Source organism: Calliopsis andreniformis, chromosome 3 (genome assembly GCF_051401765.1).
Source record: "Calliopsis andreniformis isolate RMS-2024a chromosome 3, iyCalAndr_principal, whole genome shotgun sequence".
In the NCBI taxonomy this organism is placed as follows: domain Eukaryota; kingdom Metazoa; phylum Arthropoda; class Insecta; order Hymenoptera; family Andrenidae; genus Calliopsis; species Calliopsis andreniformis.
The window spans coordinates 10,759,775-10,778,450 of NC_135064.1; the positions used below are offsets into that span (position 1 = coordinate 10,759,775).

An 18,676-nucleotide genomic window follows, 5' to 3' on the forward strand; every position below is an offset into this window, starting at 1 on the left:
AGCATATACAGAGGTATTATTTTATTTTACATCAATCGAAAAGCATAATAAATGCTCAAATTGTAGTCATTGCATTTATTTAAATTTTTCTCGTCACAATTGATTAATATTAATATTTTTAATATTAAGTTTTGAAATATGTATTGCTACGTCTATTCTTGATTAAATTCTTTATTCCTAAGTTGTCTTAAGCTAAAAATTCTTAGCAATTAAGTATATATATGTGTATAGATAGATATATATGTATGAACGTAACAAATAATTGTAGGAAACACACTGATCTCTACATCTGGAGTGGGAAGTGGAACTTAGTTCGATGAGAGCAATAGAGGTACCGCCATATTGTTAGAATACAACAAGCGCGACGCTTGTGGGGGACCCAAGATACTAAGTTTCCATTTCACACGTATGCTCATTTTTTTCTGTACACTTTACACAATCCCGAAAATTTAGTATCTAGTGGATTGTAGAAAATTTTTACATAAAAATGACTACACTGAAACCAAATGACTGTCGAATGACGTCGAACGGCGTAGGGTAGTATCAGATAGCGCTACAAGTATACATGTGAATTCGAAATCTTAATATTTCTGGTCCCTCACAAGCGTCGCGTATGTTGTATTCTCATAACATGGCGGCACTTCTATTGCTCTCATCAGCGACCTATGCTCTAAAGCCCCATACCGTATCCAGATATAGAGATCAGTGAGGAAACAGTAATTGAGATAATTATAAAATGCTCATTGAGAGCAAAACAATTTACAGAGGACGCTACTGGTTTGAGATAACTCACACCTAACTTCATTGTTGAAATCAACCTAAAAAGTTGTAAATACAATACACAGCTGTTTGGGAACTAATTGATTTTTTGACATGATTTCTATATAAAATTATTCATAAATTTGCAATAGAAATATGAATTTGGCTATGATGAATCTTCAAATATTTTGGTAAAACGGCAAGGTATGTAAGATTTCGCATTGTGCGTTTTGACTTTCTAAAGAAAGCGTAATTACGTCGTTTTAATTATATTAAGAATGTTTGAAAGTAATCGAGTTTAAAAGAACAGCTCTATCGAGTTTTGGAATCGCTAATTAAAGAAAACTTTTCGTGTCATATGGTAAACAACCATTGGTTTTGTTTGTAAACAGATCAAAACGTACACAATATTATTGATTGATGAAAGTGTTATGAATCGAGAAAAATACTTAATGATTTGCGAGTATCTGGAAATACAACTTTTTGTAATGTGTCATTCTTAGTGAAAGATATTTTAAAGTAAATATTAAATTGTTCTAAAATTTTGAATTATAAGGATATATAATAATTTATAAGGATATAAAAGAGCCATTTTTTGTCTTTTTTATTTAGTTTAAATGGATGTTCATTAAAATAGTTTCATATTTCATAGTTTTAAGAAAATGTCTTAATTCTATATTAGGATACAAAATATTAACAGTATTGTAATTGTTATATATTACACAATTTGCATATTATACAAGAATAAGGCAAATGTTTGTATACACAAATATGATGTTAGTGCTTGAAAATTAAGCAGGAAGCATGATTCTTATATGCACCTTGTGAACGTTCTTTTTATAGATAAAGTTTGACCTCCTTCTCTTCAGTAACCAGTACATTCAACTACCAGCTTCCACTGAGTACAGATCATGGTACAACAAAACATTTGAGTTGAACAATAACCATGCCAGACAGGTATGTTTTTAATAAAACACATATTAAAAACTATAGACTATTATATTTTATAATTTAATTATTATATTGTATTATCTTAAAAAAAACATTGACATTTATGATGCACATTTGAATTAAATACATCATGAAATAGTTAAAATTTAGGCATTATTTATTACTCTAGTAGTTTTTTTATATTTTATATTTTAAATTTGCAAAAAAGTTGACCCTGTAATTATTTGAACTGACTTTATTTTAGTTGAAAATAAACTTAGTTATTAGATGTATAGTTAAACACTTTTTTATCAGGAATAAAGTTTTGCTTGCTACTGGAGTAATATGGGGTATTACTCTTTGCTGTCTCTTCATTAGTCGCAAACTTCCAGGATCAATGGCACTATTAAATTTCATTCCTGGTATTTCATTTTGGTCAGTGTGCTTTTGTTTGACAATAGTGCTTACTGTCTAGTACACAATATTTAAACTATTTTTAATATAAATGCCCAACATTGTAACTTCATTTGTAATATTCAATACAAAATTGTATACATGTAATTCCAATTTAAACATTTGTGTGTGCCATTAATATGGTTTGAATTAAAGATTAATTTACTAAACTGACTTAATAGTTAACATTGAATCCTATAGTATAATAATATTTAATGTTTTGATATCATGCAATTTACCACATGTTATGACAATAATCTTTTATTATAAAAGGTTGAAAAAAAGATAATTTTTATAGGAACCAAAAAATGGAAAATGATGAAGAACAAAAATGTAATACTAACAAACCCAGCACATCAACACCTGTAGATTATCAAGCTAAAACTCACACTGACACAGAAGAAGAAAATGTAAAGGGGTAAATTATTCTGTTGTCTGACATTACTATTTGATGAATAATTGTAATGACATTCAACTGACCATATATTAATAAAATTTCTAATTCAATTAATATTTTACAGACAAAAAATACCAAATTTTTTAGTAGGTGGACGACCAGGAGTATCACTACCTAAAGTTGTTCCTTTAGAAGAAATAGTAGAAGGTGCTAGTGGGTTGAAGAATGTGGATTTAGCTCACGAGATTGCAGTGAACAAAAATTTTCAATTAAAAATATTTGAACCAGAGGATGGATCATTTCACAAAGAATTGGAAGAAATGATGCATAAAGCTTTTTGGGATGTATTAGCTGAACAATTAGCAGATCCACCAGATTATACTCTAGCATTGGGTTTATTAAAAAAATTCAAAGAAGTAATATGTTCATACATATTAATTTTATTACAAAGTATACAATTTATTTATTAGTGGTATCCCGTTTTTTATAGATGTTAGATGAACTTGTACTGCCACACCACGCAAAAATTCGTGAAAATTTGAAAGAAGTACTCGATGTAGATTTAATTAAACAACAGGCAGAGAAAGGGGTTTTAGACTTCCATCATTATGCACAATACGTAATTTCAATTATGAGTAAGGTCTGTGCGCCAGTGAGAGATGCAAAGATCAGAGAACTTAGTCAGAAAAGAGACGTTATTGAAATATTTAAAGGTATAATGGAAGTATTGCAACTAATGCAACTTGATCTAGCAAACTTTACTATAACTATGATGAGACCAACTATAGTTGCTTCAAGTATCGAGTACGAAAAAGCAAAATTCGCAGAATTTTTGAAAATCAATACAAACGGTTTACAATACACAGAAAGGTGGTTATTAAGGCATTTTGATCCTGCAAAAGCCACTGTCCATTCATCAGATGTTAATGCTGTACGACAACTTACACATAATCTTTTAACAGAAGCTTACTTCGACCTTCTACAATGGGATTTTAGTCCAGATACAGAGGTACATTTCAAATATGGAATCATTTGAAATTTTTTTTTAGATTATTTGGATTAAAAAAGTAATTGATTTTAAACTTTTTCTCAGACATTGATGCCTGATCGAGGTAGACTGATAGAAATACGTGATAAGACCAGTAGATTAAGCATTATGGGATCCGTTATACTACTAGTAAATAATACAGTAGGAGAACCAATTCATGGTATATCAAGCTTTAAAAAAAACATTAAAGAACATCTCAGTGTACTGTTGGAATCTGTACATTCAAACAAGTATGTATACGATAATAAGATGAATAAACAGTTGTACGTATACATAGATAAATAATAAAGTAACAAATTATATTCTAAATACATTGTTAACAGAGATTTGGAGACTATAATGCCAAATGTTGTATTGCAAGTGAAAACGGATGTAAAGACGACATTACAAGAGATCGGTGCTTCCCAGTTATTTCAAGAATTGGAAACATTATTAGAAGGACAGATAATGGGCCTCGTTAAACCAGAACATAAAATAAGACATCTCATAAGTAAGTAAATGTAATGAAATTTAACATAAATTGTTAATACACTATGATATTTACTTTTTACAATTTTCCAGATTTGAGAATTCGACAATTTATGCAAAAAATGATGGTATCCCCATCAGCAGCGCCACAAGTACCACCAGGGCTTTCATCGCTTCAGAAAGAGTTGACAACTATAGCAGCACGATTTTTAAGTCTTATTTCACACAATCGAAGCGTGTTTGGAGACTATTATCAAGAAATCGTTACCAATGCTCTTATTAAAAAAGAAGCTGAGAGTTTAAAGAATAAAGACGCGAGGGAAGTTCACACTATGGAGTTGTAAAAACTGCAATTTTTAATACATTTTTGTAAGGGTAACATTAATGTAATGTGTTCATATTAAATAACACACTAATTCAAAATAAGTGATACGTTCATAAAATACATATGAAATAACATTTCATTAGTTTTCATAAATTCAGTTTTATAAGAAAATATGGTAGACATATTAAATATATATAAACAAGAGTATTAAATACAGCATTCTAATGTCGAATGTAAGTTACAAATGGAATCATTAACTTAGTATTTGAAAAGAATACGTGGGAAATAAAAAACACACGTTTAAATGCGGGTACAATTCGTTTCTTTTGAATACATGCATGTAATGCTTGACGTGTAAGTTAACCACTATAGTCTTCAATGACTAATATTTAACAATTTTGCTGTAAGTTACTTTCTGAACTTGGTGATTTAAAATACTTTTTTTTTTTTTCCAAAATGTTATATGTGCAAACAAGAAAAATGTAACATATATATGTATATAGCTATGAAAATTAAATGAATTTGTAATGAATTTTATTCTGTTTTAAAATGGCGTGTATTTAATTTGTGATGAATTTATTTTTCTAAATATATGTATTTACACGTTTTGATTAAGTATAATTTATGTAAAAATATGTACAAATATTTAACAAACGACGTTATTACATTGATTTCTACAATTACACATATATTCCATAACTATTTACATATACATTTTTTGACGAACAATGATTATTTAATTAACGGTTACAAAACAAATATGTAGTGATAAAATACGGTATATAGTATATAGTAATGTGATATGAAACAACATGTATGAATAAATGTTCTGTATATATTTATTATATTTGTTTTTCAAAGTAATGATAAAATGTTATTTTTAGAATATAAAATTGTACAATACTAAATGATCACAGAATTTGTTGGTATCAAGTAATGCTATTTAATGGATTTAACTATGTATATGCTAAGTCAGTGTTCATGTAAAAAGATGTTCTTATATTTAAGCATACCTTGCTATATTTAAAAAAGGGTTATTCTGGAGCATAAGTAATTATACAGAAATGATTAATGTACTTACAGCACATTTGAAGAACCATTTAGTAACTTAAATATCTTTCTATCTTAAATATCAGTCTTTCAATTTCCTTAATTACTGCATATTTTTCAAATAAGTAATGTGACTTTCGAATTTAGTAATATGTTGCTTTTTTAAAAAGTGTTTAAATCCTGAAAATTTATATATTTTTTAACTTATTGTAAGTTAGAAGTATGTTGTAATTTGTTTTTATAATCGTATGAAAAAAATAAATACCTATAAATAAATGTAATAACCCTTCTTTTGGAGAAAAAAGAGTTTCAAGTGTTCTCAATAACTCTTCAAGATCACCTGTTTTTGTATAGTCCTGTATCATTTTTGCAAATATTTTGTACTTGACTTCTGATAAAGAACGCTTTACCTAAAAATATTTTGTACATTATACATTATGCTATTAAGGATCTGTCATTAAAAATTATTTTTAAAACCGAATGTTTAATTCATACGATTCTCTACTCGTGTACTTCGTGTAAATAATTACCTCTTTTAAGTATGTTTTACCCAAAGCTTTTTTATCAGTATCATTAGCGACCTCTTCGGATATTTGTTGAGAATTTTTTGAAATGTCTATACTTTCTGTAGATGTCGAAGGTCCAGCCAAGCATTTATTAAATTCTACAGGTAACATTTTTATTTTTCGTTTTTTCGTAACGGGTTCAGTAACGTCCTTCGTTAATTCACACGTAGTATAATTCTTTTTTATTTTGCAGTTACTGAAATTTATTATAGGTTTTGATTCTGTTGCTAAAAGTTCAGAAAAATTTTTTTTCGTTTCAGCTGGTTTTTTGTCTGTTCCATTTTCATTAGTATACGAGTCTATGTTAAAGGTATTATCTATTAAAGATGTTACATCAGAATCTTGTTTCAAAATGCCTTTTGTTCCTCGAGATATAGTTTTATCGAAAGATGCAGCTAATGCTGGTAATGAAACACTATTACTCGAGGAAGATCCCGTCATATTTGGTTGTGGTAACTGTAAATAAAATATTTATATGGCAAATTAATATTTTAAATTACTTCATTCGCATTTAAGTATAAATTATTTTTTACATAGAGTTTAGACTTACAGTATGTTCTGCATATTTAAAGAAATCTCTCAATTCTTTTGTAACCATACCAAAATTAGTAAAAGTTTTAATATGGGGTCTTAGCCAAGCAGATAGTTGCTTTTTAAAACTCGGATTGTCAAATCTACAGTCACATAGAATTATAGCTCCATAATCATTTTTATGACGTATTATTCGCCCAATAGCCTGATTAACAGCTCGTGACGCTTCAAGTTGATACCACTGCTGACCAGATAAAGCCTAAAAATGACAAAAAATAAAAATATTAAGTTAAAATACTTAATTTACATTTGAATTTTAATAAGAATCTGATATCTGATTACTTCTTTGTTATTACTTCTCATCTCTTCTAAATATCGTTGCTTTAACATAACTCTTGGATCTTTAAGAGGTGGAAATGGAAGACCAGTAATTAACACAGCTCTACCGTTTGCATTAGCAAAATCGAGCCCTTCGCTCACTTTACCTCTACACACTGCCATAAAAATAGCTCCTTTACAAGCTGGATCTTTAATTTTTTCACAGTATTCATTCATCACATTTACAAAACCATCCTTATATTGAGGCTCAACATATATAGGCTAATGAACATAAATAAATAGTACTATTACATTGATACACACATAAAATATTATTTTAAATAAATATTGAAGATAATTACTTTACGTTCTGTAATTTTTGTCCATAAACCTGCATTTTGCCATTCTTCTCTACATTTCTTCATTATTGGATATGAAGGAAAGAAAACTAGTAAACCGTGTGGAATTATACAACTAAAATTAAATATTGTTCGTCCAAGAGATGCTATATATTTAGGATCATTCCTAAAAAGAATGCCTCTTAATAATGTATTGCACATATATTACACTATAAAACTTTTAATGAAAATACCTCGTATTAAAGGAAGAATTTAGTGAATAACCATCAGGACCTTGGCTAAGAACACCTACACAGATTTGGTCTCCTTTTACAATATGTGGATTTTCTAGTTGAACTTCAATAGGTATCCCAAGTTCAGATATAAAAGGTTTTAAAGGAGACAATGTACCACTTGTTAATATTATAGAACGTACTCCTTGTTCCATCATTTGTTGCATGCTTTGTAAATAATACATATATATTATTATTATTAATGTTTACCTAAATGTATGAACATAATATATGTACTTGAATATACAAAACATTCAATATTCATTTTGTATTACCTGAAACCAGGACTAAAACACCAATAACTAATAACTTTGCCATCACTCTTTGAAACTGATTTTTTTGTTTCCCAAATATCAGTTTTATTACTCTTTTTTGGTTCCTCTAATTGAATGTATACTTTGTAACATTGTTTAACTTTCTCTCTATAGCGTAAACTATTTCCACTGTTAAATACAGTTCTTAATAGATCACTGAACTTTTGTAGTGCATTACCTTTCCTTGTAAATGGAGAGGTACTTGTAGTAGTTAAGTAAAGAACTATTTTTTCCAGTTTCTCTATTACTAGTTGTTCTTTGCCATGGGTTATCTATCATACATGATTGTTATAAATAAGTATTATATTCTATATAAATTAGACAACTTTTTTTAACTACTATTTACTTGCGCTTTTTCTAGTAACTCAAAGATGTATCCACCAGGAAGTGTATCTCCTTCATCACGTTTTACAATTTTTATAGAATCAATGGCCTTTTCCAATTCTAAGAACATAGCTTTAAGAATGCACAAATCATCTGCAGTAAAATCTTTTTGTACATTTTCAGAATTTTCCATTAAAAAATCATTTTGTCTTTCAGCATCCCTAGCCATGTCCTCCATAACTGCTGTTATTTCATCAATACACATTGCAACATCTGTACTAGATATCTACAAAAATTGGGTACAAAAATCATATACCTTCTACATAGATATATTTTTAACATTAACATTTTGTAAACTAAATTTATAATATTAATGTATAAATGTATTAGTTACTACATTAATCTAATACCTGCAATGACGCTGCTTCTTCACACATTTTTTCAACATTATGCGCTTCATCTAAAAGAATTACGTTATTTTGCAAGTCTATGCCTTGAGATCTTCGTGATTTTGCATCTAACACGTAGTTATATGGTAGAAAAACTATATCTGCATTTTGCTTAAGTTCTCTAGATAAGAAATATGGACAACATTTAAACTTTTGACCAGCTTTTACTAAATCCTCTATATCTAGTACTTCCTGTTTAAAAAAAGGATCTTCTTTCCTGAAAAACAATTTGGACTCCAGTAATATTTTCTAACTTAAAAATTAGACTAAACTTATTAAGAAAAATTTACCTTATTTCAACATTGTTGTAATAAAAACATGTTCTAGATTTTACTTTAGAGTGACACATGTATATCTTATTAGAGCTATTAGTTTCTTTGGAAACCTCTGGATGAATACAAAGCTGATCTCTGGATCCCAACACAGCAGTGCTTACATGTTTATAGGAAGTTCTTTTCAGTTCCTGCATCGCCTGTGAGAGCTGAGAATGTGTTCTGGATGCATAAATAATTTTTGGCACAGCCCAACCGAAATTAACAGAAGGCTCAGAATCGCCTGCAGCTTCTTTAAGCCCATTATTCAATTGTTTAAAAAACTTTCCTCCAAAATTTGGTGTTTCTACTGCACCTACTAGAGACTGTGCTTGTAATTGAGCTTTCTTTGTTAGCAACCAGCTTAAGGAAGAACATAAAAGACTGAGAGTTTTTCCTGTACCTGAGACATTTTTATTAAATAATATTACTATTTTGATCATTCATTATAGACAAAGAAATAATAAAAATTAATAATACCAGTTGGAGATTCTAAGACACCGTGTTTATTATTTTGAAGACATTCTATTACTTTTGCCATGTACTCTTCTTGAACAGGATATGGTTTAAAAGGAAAAGTAACAATAACATTATTAATCGTTACTTCAGGCATCGTTACTTCAGGTATCGTTAGTTATTTCGTGAAATATATGAAGAAAACACAAGAGATATTGTAAAAAATAATACGAGCAGAAACGTTAACCAATCGTTCCCGCCAAATCCTGAACTTAACTCGATTAGGTAGAACGGTAGAACAGAGTAACATTTGAATTGAATTTGATGTACCTACATATTTTGAATCTCATAAATTTTAGTCTAACGATAAGGTAATCATTAAAGGCAAATACATTGTACTTTGAAAATTCATATACTTCATTTTATAAAGCATAAAAAATTACGCTTATATAGTAAAAATAGCACATACAAAACTTTATTTACAATCAGTATTCTGCAGTTTAAGATTACATGTTATCGAGTTATCGAGTTGTCTGTCGTTCGAATAATTTACTCTCTGAGATAACAGCGAATTTGTAAGTGGGATTGAGTGGGACAGATTAATGGACTTTTGCAAACAAAGGATTAAACTTAGGTTAGTCGTATGTCAGCTGATTTGGCGACTGCCCAACTGTGCTCTTAGCGTGGCTCTTAGTTTTTCTTCTGGTTCGTACTTTTTCGTATAATTCTATTTCCTAGCCCGCCGCAAGAGAGAGTTCTAGTTTCCCGCTTATTCAATAGAATTTAAATTAATAAATGGAAAATAGTAAACATCAATAATTAAAGATAATGTGTGTAGCATTTTTAAGGTCAACACCCATTGGTTATTGACCTCTAAATGAGCCACAAAGGACCATGCAACTCACGGGGACTTAATTATTTACAAATATAATATAGTATTATATTATACATTATATAATATATATAATATACTTTATGTCAATTGCATTGTTTAAAGATAAAAGTCAACAAAAATAATATAATGGACAAGAGAAATAGTATTTGTTAGATTTATTTAAGTAATACCTCATACAAATAGTGTGTATGTATTCTGTGGAATAAGATAAAAGGTCATTGTCATTTATCATAAAGATATCTTTATATGCAGACTTGTATAAATTTCATTCAAGATGGGTAAAAGTGCAGTATCCATTGCTTGAATAGCATTAATCACTGTGTGAATTACATTGTTAGAGTTTTTCATTATATTTTTGTAAATTAGATTACTGTTTTTAATATTTCAATATTTCAACTGTACCTTGAACAATTCTGTTTTGTTTTCAGTGTTCAGTGGAAATTTATATATAATATTAATTAAAAATGCGTTTAGTGATCTGTGATACAGTAGATTATGTAGCAGAATGGTCTGCTAAATATGTGTTGAAAAGAATTAATGACTTTCAACCAAATGAAAATAAGTATTTTGTCTTAGGCCTTCCAACAGGTGTGTGTTTCGTTATTAATTGTAATCATTATGTAGACTGCAGATTTTTAGGCATTTATGGAAATTTGAAATGGATAAAAAGTTGCAGAATACATATAATATTCAAAAACATTGAAAACATGAAAAATATAATGAAAATTATAGTATTTAAAAACTAAAGCAAATTTTTATTTAAATTCCATTCGTTAAATTCTGTTTATAAAAATATCAAATTTCATAAAAATCTGTAGTCTAGTAATCACAGTAATGATCTTTGTATGCTAAATAAAGTTGTTATTATTATTCAATCTTTAGGTGGTACACCTCTGGGAATGTACAGGAAACTTATAGAGTTTTATAAAGCAGGAAAGATCTCATTTAAATATGTAAAGACATTTAATATGGATGAATATGTTGATTTACCCAGGGATCACCCAGAATCTTATCACTATTATATGTATAACAATTTTTTTAAACATATAGATATAGATCCACAGAATGTACATATTTTGGATGGTAATGCTCCAGACCTTGTGAAAGAATGTGATGATTTTGAAAGCAAAATTAAAGAGGCTGGTGGAATTGAATTGTTTATTGGAGGTACATCATTTATTTTTTATATTTGGATAAGTGAATGTTTAATAGAAAATGTAATAAAAGGATAGCTGTAAAGTACAAGAAAATTCCTATATAACAATAGTGTTGTTTTTCAGGTATTGGTCCAGATGGTCATATAGCTTTTAATGAACCAGGTTCCTCATTAGCATCACGTACACGAGTAAAGACATTAGCTCAAGATACATTGGAAGCTAATGCAAGATTTTTTGGAAATGATATCTCCAAAGTTCCAAAGCAAGCACTTACTGTAGGGGTTGGCACTGTGATGGATGCTAAAGAAGTAATGATACTTATCACAGGATCTCATAAAGCATTTGCTCTTTATAAAGCAATAGAAGAAGGCATCAATCATATGTGGACTGTATCAGCTTTTCAACAACACCCTCGCACAATAATTATCTGTGATGAAGATGCAACTCTAGAATTGCGTGTAAAAACTGTGAAATATTTCAAGGTATATTCAAACACCATATTAACAGATGTTCTTTACAATATTTGAAGCATTGAATGCAAAAAAGGACTAAGCCACATTTTTTAATTTATTACAAGAGACGATATTTTAGATCGCCTATTTTTCCGACTTTTCCGTGTAGTGGAATTAGTCTCTTGTTGTTTTCAATGCTTCATATATGCAGTTAGAAAATTAAATATTGAAAAGTTAATTTAAGAAGTAGTCAAGTTTCAATTAAAGCATTATGTCATTGACTTGTTTTTTCAATGGATACCTATGACATATAGGCTCTCAGTGCTGTGCATCATAAATTGATTGAAGAGGATGGAGATGCAATCCCCCGTCGTTCAGTACAAAACAGTTAAAATGGTAGTTATTTTATTAGAGTTGTATAAATGTAGTTTCAAATCTTTTTTTAAAATTTTCGATGTTACACCTAATAAAGTATGCAAATTTTAATATTAAAATAATTAACATAATTGCTTTATTACAATAAAAATCTTTTTCATAAAAAAGGTAATATAACAAATTGTATACACTAATTTATACAAATATGTTATAATAAAGGCCTATACATTTAACTTTTTACAGAACTTATGGGATATCCATAGTAAATTAATCAGTGAACCAGGAAAAATGTTGGTTTAAAACAATATAAAATATCACTGTGTTATATATACATATTAAAAAAATGCAAAGTCTCGCATAAAAAAAAAGGATTCGAAAGAATGGATCTGAAGACTTTAAGATACCGCAATTATCGAATAAGTTACTTAACTAAACTTTTTCTTAACGAAACTATTATAAAGCATATTATATATACACACTTGTTTTAATAAAACATGAATTATTATATTGTTATATTCGAACTTCTGTTTTGATATCACAGAAATGCCATATTTTTGTAACATTATACTTTTCCATCAAATAAATTTACCCTTTTTATCATACATATATGCTGTTGTAATAATAAGTTTCCTACCATTTATTTTATTCAACTAGAAAACTAAACAAAATTAAAGTATATTGCACATGTAAATGTAATAATTAAAAAAACACATTTTTAGAGTTAGGATCATGAAGCCATGAAGCGACTTCACCTCCATTTATCGAAAAAATTTTATAAACTAAACGGTGAAGACTAGGATTTCGAATATAAAAAAATTCTTTCTAATAAAAAACTTTCTCAAATAAGTACACACAAATTATTTCAAATAATGTCGACAAAATGTTTATTGCAATTAATGGTACATACTTTCGTTGTAACACAAAAACGACAAAATTGCGTTCAAGGCTTCGTTTCAGAGTTATTAATTATTGAGAAAACGCCTAAAATTCACGTAAAAGTGTCTGATTTGGGACTTATTTTACTTTCGGCATGCATTCAATCAAATCAGGCACAGCGCAACCAGTAGAATAAGTCACGAGTCAGACACAATTTCGGCTACTTTCATTTTTGACACCTATCGTCAAACATCCTGTTTAGTTATCTCGAATATTTTTACATAAAGAACTTTCGTGGCGTTACCTAAAATTGAAATAATACAAAAACATTTAGAAACTATTAACAGAGAAAGATTAACTAAAAACAACAATCTCGGATACATAGTTTTAGTTAATTGAAACTCAAATTTTATTAAAAATTATGATACATGATATTAGAATGAAGGTATCGATATGTGCGTTAAAGAATCATTTGCAATTCATTACATATTTATTACGTTTGCGAATAAAAAATTTTGTATATATTAAAGAAAATTAAAATTTACAAATACAAAATCTGTTAAAAGATTTAATTTCTTCACAAAACGAAAGCGAAGCAAACATTTCAGGAGTAAACAGGGAGAGGGGAATATTTCCAATTTACAATAAAAAGAGTCAGTGGTCAGACTAAAAGTATTCTCTTTACCCCATGTACCCTACATGCACCCAAAACTATATTCCTGTACATTTATACTGAATCATAATTCAAACTCAATTCGAAGCACGATATAAAAAAAATTTATTCTACATCTTCGTCTTATTTTTTCGTATAGAATCACCCTTTTTTCGTTTGTACAACCAGTTCTGGGACACCCTATACAATAGCCTAGGGCGGTAAAAGTTCAAATCCCGACCCTGATCATAAGTATGAGAGTCCGTGCGAAGAGAGGATCATTATCTATTTAGGTGCAGGAGATAAGTGAATCTGTAGTTCGGCTAATAAAGTTGCTGTTGACATCACACTGTCTTACAGAAAATTAATGTACATAATAGGACACGTATGACGACCAATCAGGTTGCGCAATAATGCGTGTATTGTATTCCATTGATAAGAGATCTTATAAATTCAAACAGTACTTGAAATTAACACGAATCACTTTCTGGATGTCCCTCGTCCGCGGTCGATCTGTGAGCGATTATTTGAGCATCAGCCAGTTACTCAGCACAGTGTCGGAGTCTTCCTTCCACGCGTAACCATGAATGGCAGTGACAAAGAGCTGAAGGAAGTTGTGCTCCGGGATTTAGAGCCCGTGTTGCAGCAGAAGCTCGGGGATCAAGTAATCGTCGAGAATTTTACGACCAAATCTCTCTTGCCACCTGGAGAGAATTTCGGCAGCACAATTTTAAGCGTTAACGTTGACTACAAAAACGGACATGAAGGACAAAAGAAAGAGCTTCATCTTATCGCGAAAATGCTTCCACCGACGGAGTTCCAGAGACGCATTTTCAACAGCGAGCGCACTTTTACTAAAGAGATCTTCATGTACGAGACAATCATACCTGCCTACAATAAATTAGAAACAGAATGCGGATTGAGACAGACGGAACTGTTCGACATTTTGCCAAAGTTTTATGGCTCCAGACTGTCTATGCAGCCAGACCAGGACTTCGATGATAACGCTGTCTTTCTAATGGAAAATTTGAAGACTAATGGTTACTATACTGGCAATAGGAGTATAGGTATGTTTGTATCCTCTTGGGCGGATAATTATATGACATTTTTTATGAAATTGAAATTAATACAGAAATCTTTACTGAAGGTAATACTGTTCTCTGTTACAAGATGATCCCCGAAGCTGATAGATTTGTATTGTTGCCAGGGCTCATCTTGTCAGTGGAGCACTATACTTATCTCTTTTTTGGACAATCAAGTTAATTTGTCTTCAAACTTTTAGTTCTTTAATATAATACTACATTTATCTAGAATTCAGATCAGCTATATTTTGCCAAATAAACTTTTTTAGTAATCGAATTTTTATATTTTTTAGTTATATTTATATTTTTTAGAGGAGAGAATATTTTTTCTCTAGATAAAAAATTACTTTCTTTTAAATTTTTATTAAAGGTACATGGTAAATTATTTTCAGTTTTTCTGTTTTTCTGTTTTGTTGTTTTTATAATGTATGTTTTTATTATACATGTACAAGGTGTCTTATTTGAAGTTTCATACGCAATTGTCACTCAAACTATAGTTCGTTTAAAAAACTATTTCATATAGAGCTTATTCTGCTTCAGTATGGACATCTTAGTGTTCACAAATCTTCTCTAGCTGGACGTGCTTCTGAGATTTTAAAGTGACTTTTGTTTTTTATACGTAATTGTAAGTTTTTATGTATAATATTTTGGTTTTTTTTTTAGGTCGTTCAAGTTCATTTAGTGTAGTTCAAAACTTACCTACGTACACTCAAAAATTGCTCCTTACCGTAGTTATTCGTCGTTCGTGCTTACAAATTAATAAGGCAATATTCAAGAATATAAAAATTTTATTTAGAAACACAATAAATCAGTTCATCAATGTCGAAGATAATCCTTTCGAATACAGGAGATAAGGAATAATTTTTGGGTATACTACGAAGATAAGTTTTGAACGACATTAAATGACTTTAAACGACCTTGAAAAGCTAAAGAATTATAGGTCAATAAATTCGTTTCGGAACGGGCTACGTGCCTACGCCTACCATTACCTTGAAACCTTGCTTCACGTCCACTTACAGAAGATTTTAAATGGGACGGATAAGAAACTTCAAATAAGACAACCTGTATTTGATTGATTTCAACATTTTTTAAGGAGAATTCTATTGCCCACTTCACCTATGTTTTTTCTCAACTACCATATCTCTTTTTTGACATAACATCACTCCTCCAGATCACGTACAACAGAGAAATAAAATATCTACTTACTTACTAAAAAAAAAGTATTTAAAAAAATGGCAACTTGTTAATACCAAACAGTTGATTTTATTCCGAAAACTTACCCGATTTTTTGTAATAAAAAAAAGAATACATAACGTATAATTTTTTTCTTCGTTAATCGATGGAGGGACGCTTTTTTAGTATGCAGTAAAAATTCAAGTTAATCGATTAAATACTTTTTGAAACCATGTTGAAATAAGGGACATGATAGTTGAAGAGAAATATAAGCGAAATGTGTAATAAAGTCTTCTCTAAAAAATATTATATTTATTAGTAATTATAGTATAAATACGTAAATAAATAAAAGATACGTAATTATAGTATATTTCGTAGTTATAATTACGTATGAAGGTGCAAACTTGTTTTCTTTGAAATATTTTTGAGCTGGATCAATTTAGCGCTGATTCACAATGACTTACAGATAAGAATTAAATTAAAATACGTTTCACTGATTTTTCTCTTTCTGATAAATTACATATTACTGTCTGTGTTAATATAACAACTTCAATAAAATCTCACAGTATTGAATTAAATTTTATTTAATTTAAAGTATTTTATTTAATTTAAAGATTTGAAAACCATTACATTAATTAAAAAGAGAATTAAATTGCAAAATTGTAATATTTTTCTATGAAATTATTTTTATAGGTATTAAAATTAACTGTTTATCAGTGGATTTATACATATTTGCGAATATTCAAATACAGACATGCATAAACCTTGTTATCAGGCTGTAAACTTATTTTACTCGAGATTATCGTTCAACTATTACTTAATTTCGCCAAAAACTGCGCGAGATATATCAACTTAGAGATATATCCCTCGAATAATCTCAAATTTTTTCAATTATAAGATATTTTTAATTAGAATGATTCACATAAGATTCGCATAAGTGAATCTAAATTTAAACTTTATTTCACATCGTGAAATTTTATCATCTTATTTAAATGACTTCTGTAATCATTTAATGATAGATAGTATTAATACATTTTGTTCTTCAAATATTTTCGAACTTCAATATTACTAACAGTCTGATTATTAATAAAATAATTAACCCGCGACTCAAATGGTACATTTTATATATATTAACACAAGAAATTGTAAAATATTTAAAAAAAACACGCATTTTGCGTAGGTTACGACATAGAACACTCAGAAATGGCAGTAAAAACTTTGGCAAGATTCCACGCGTTAGGAATAGCTTTGAAGCAAAAGAAACCTGGTATTTTCGAGATGTTTAAAATGCACGCAAGATACTTGAAAATAGAGGGCAACCCAGATGCTATGTTCACATCGATCTTGGAAAAGATAAAAGAGGATCCAGAGATGAGTCTCTATTACGACAAGTGTCAAAAAGTCTTAACAGGACTAGAAATGGATGACCTTTGGGCGGATGTCCCCCGTGAACCATGGATGACCATTATCCATTCCGACTTCTGGGTGAACAACATACTCTTCCATCGTAATGCAAAGAATCAGCTCGACGACATCAAATTCGTCGATTTCCAAATGTATCTGTACTCCAGTTGCATACGTGACTTAATTTTTTATTTGTTCTCGAGCGTCGTTGTTGAAACATCGGACAGTCAACTCGAAGAACTTATGGATCTGTATTACGAGACACTGATAAATACGTTGACTACCATGAAATGCGACACATCGGTTTTCAGTAAAGAGGCATTCAGGGAAAAGATGGCTGAGGACGCACAGAAAGAATTTATACATTTATGCTTCCTAACTAAAATAATAACTATAGATGTTCAGGAGACCAATTTCAATTACGATAAAATGCAAAATGTTGTAGTGGATTATGGTGGCAGTCAGAGGTTCATTGAACGACTTCGCAGAATAGTGTTATATTTCGGTAAACACGACTGGGTATAGATATATTATTATATTAAGTATATATTTACGAAGGCAATTTCGTTTCATTTCTGAAATTGTAATTAATCAAAACTGTAATTCAGAGCGAAGAAATATAAGCCGAACAATATTATCGATGAAATAAATTGATTATACCATATCACATCCGCATTGTGAGATTCTATCTCGATTGATATAATATAGATTAATTATATGAAAAGATTACTTGTCAATTAAAACGAAGGCTAATTTTAAGCAGGCAATTATTCACAAAAAAGTCAGAACTTATCAAAGAACGTATTGAATAAGCTATTTTTATATTAAATGAGAAATGTATACGATTAATACTAAATCTAATTACATTTAAATAAATAATGATGTCCCATAGATATTTTGAACATTTTGTAATGTGTTTATTTTAACAATCCAGCCTCGAATATTTTATGTCCGTACGTGAAAGATTTCTTTTAAAAATCAAACAATAATCGTCCTAAGAATTATGGAATCAGTTTACAGATTTGAACATTTATAATACAAAAGTAATGAGTAATAAAAGAAATAGTTTGACACAAATATTTTCTCTAATTCATTTCGTGATTAATTTTATCTTGTTCAAATATAAATGACTTTTACGATAAATGGAAACTCTGAATTATTTCTCTTCTAGAGATAGGAACAATTACTAAGATAAATCGGAAATATCAAATTAATCTTTTTTGGACTTTGTCAATACTATGTAACTATTCCAAGGTAGATTATGTAGCGATAAAAATAAT

At 29.4% G+C, this 18,676-nt stretch overlaps 4 protein-coding genes across 7 annotated transcripts; 3 read left to right on the forward strand and 1 right to left on the reverse strand.

Moving 5' to 3' along the window:
* Window positions 1-170: 170 nt before the first annotated feature.
* LOC143177542 (T-complex protein 11-like protein 1) lies at window positions 171-5,122 on the forward strand. 3 transcript variants are annotated; one of them, XM_076375509.1, is made up of 9 exons: window positions 171-963; window positions 1,603-1,716; window positions 2,005-2,124; window positions 2,441-2,560; window positions 2,664-2,955; window positions 3,030-3,548; window positions 3,633-3,817; window positions 3,911-4,077; window positions 4,149-5,122. In XM_076375509.1, the coding sequence occupies exons 2-9, from the start codon at window positions 1,706-1,708 to the stop codon at window positions 4,397-4,399; spliced, it is 1,665 nt and encodes a 554-aa protein (XP_076231624.1). In that variant the 5' UTR covers window positions 171-963; window positions 1,603-1,705; the 3' UTR covers window positions 4,400-5,122. The 3 variants fall into 3 exon arrangements, with proteins under 3 accessions (XP_076231624.1, XP_076231625.1, XP_076231626.1); XM_076375510.1 differs by lacking the exon at window positions 2,005-2,124 and having other exon boundaries at window positions 4,149-5,121; XM_076375511.1 differs by lacking the exons at window positions 171-963; window positions 1,603-1,716 and having other exon boundaries at window positions 2,048-2,111; window positions 4,149-5,121.
* A 277-nt stretch (window positions 5,123-5,399) lies between these two features.
* Window positions 5,400-9,487, reverse strand: Rtel1 (Regulator of telomere elongation helicase 1). The gene is made up of 12 exons (XM_076375502.1): window positions 9,355-9,487; window positions 8,854-9,277; window positions 8,525-8,780; window positions 8,137-8,400; window positions 7,752-8,062; window positions 7,438-7,644; window positions 7,208-7,370; window positions 6,870-7,127; window positions 6,547-6,786; window positions 5,961-6,452; window positions 5,696-5,840; window positions 5,400-5,610 (listed from the first exon to the last, which is right to left on the reverse strand). Exons 1-12 carry the CDS (start codon window positions 9,485-9,487, stop codon window positions 5,534-5,536), a joined length of 2,970 nt encoding a protein of 989 aa, XP_076231617.1. The 3' UTR covers window positions 5,400-5,533.
* Oscillin (glucosamine-6-phosphate isomerase Oscillin) lies at window positions 6,057-12,786 on the forward strand. Of its 2 annotated transcripts, none has more exons than XM_076375513.1 (6): window positions 6,057-6,100; window positions 10,654-10,813; window positions 11,108-11,392; window positions 11,506-11,864; window positions 12,149-12,230; window positions 12,453-12,786. In XM_076375513.1, exons 2-5 carry the CDS (start codon window positions 10,690-10,692, stop codon window positions 12,224-12,226), a joined length of 846 nt encoding a protein of 281 aa, XP_076231628.1. In that variant the 5' UTR covers window positions 6,057-6,100; window positions 10,654-10,689; the 3' UTR covers window positions 12,227-12,230; window positions 12,453-12,786. The 2 variants fall into 2 exon arrangements, with proteins under 2 accessions (XP_076231628.1, XP_076231627.1); XM_076375512.1 differs by lacking the exon at window positions 6,057-6,100 and adding an exon at window positions 9,640-9,701.
* Window positions 12,787-14,050: 1,264 nt separating this feature from the next.
* On the forward strand, window positions 14,051-18,060 carry LOC143188955 (uncharacterized). The gene is made up of 2 exons (XM_076393516.1): window positions 14,051-14,804; window positions 17,173-18,060. Exons 1-2 carry the CDS (start codon window positions 14,321-14,323, stop codon window positions 17,919-17,921), a joined length of 1,233 nt encoding a protein of 410 aa, XP_076249631.1. The 5' UTR covers window positions 14,051-14,320; the 3' UTR covers window positions 17,922-18,060.
* Window positions 18,061-18,676: the final 616 nt, after the last annotated feature.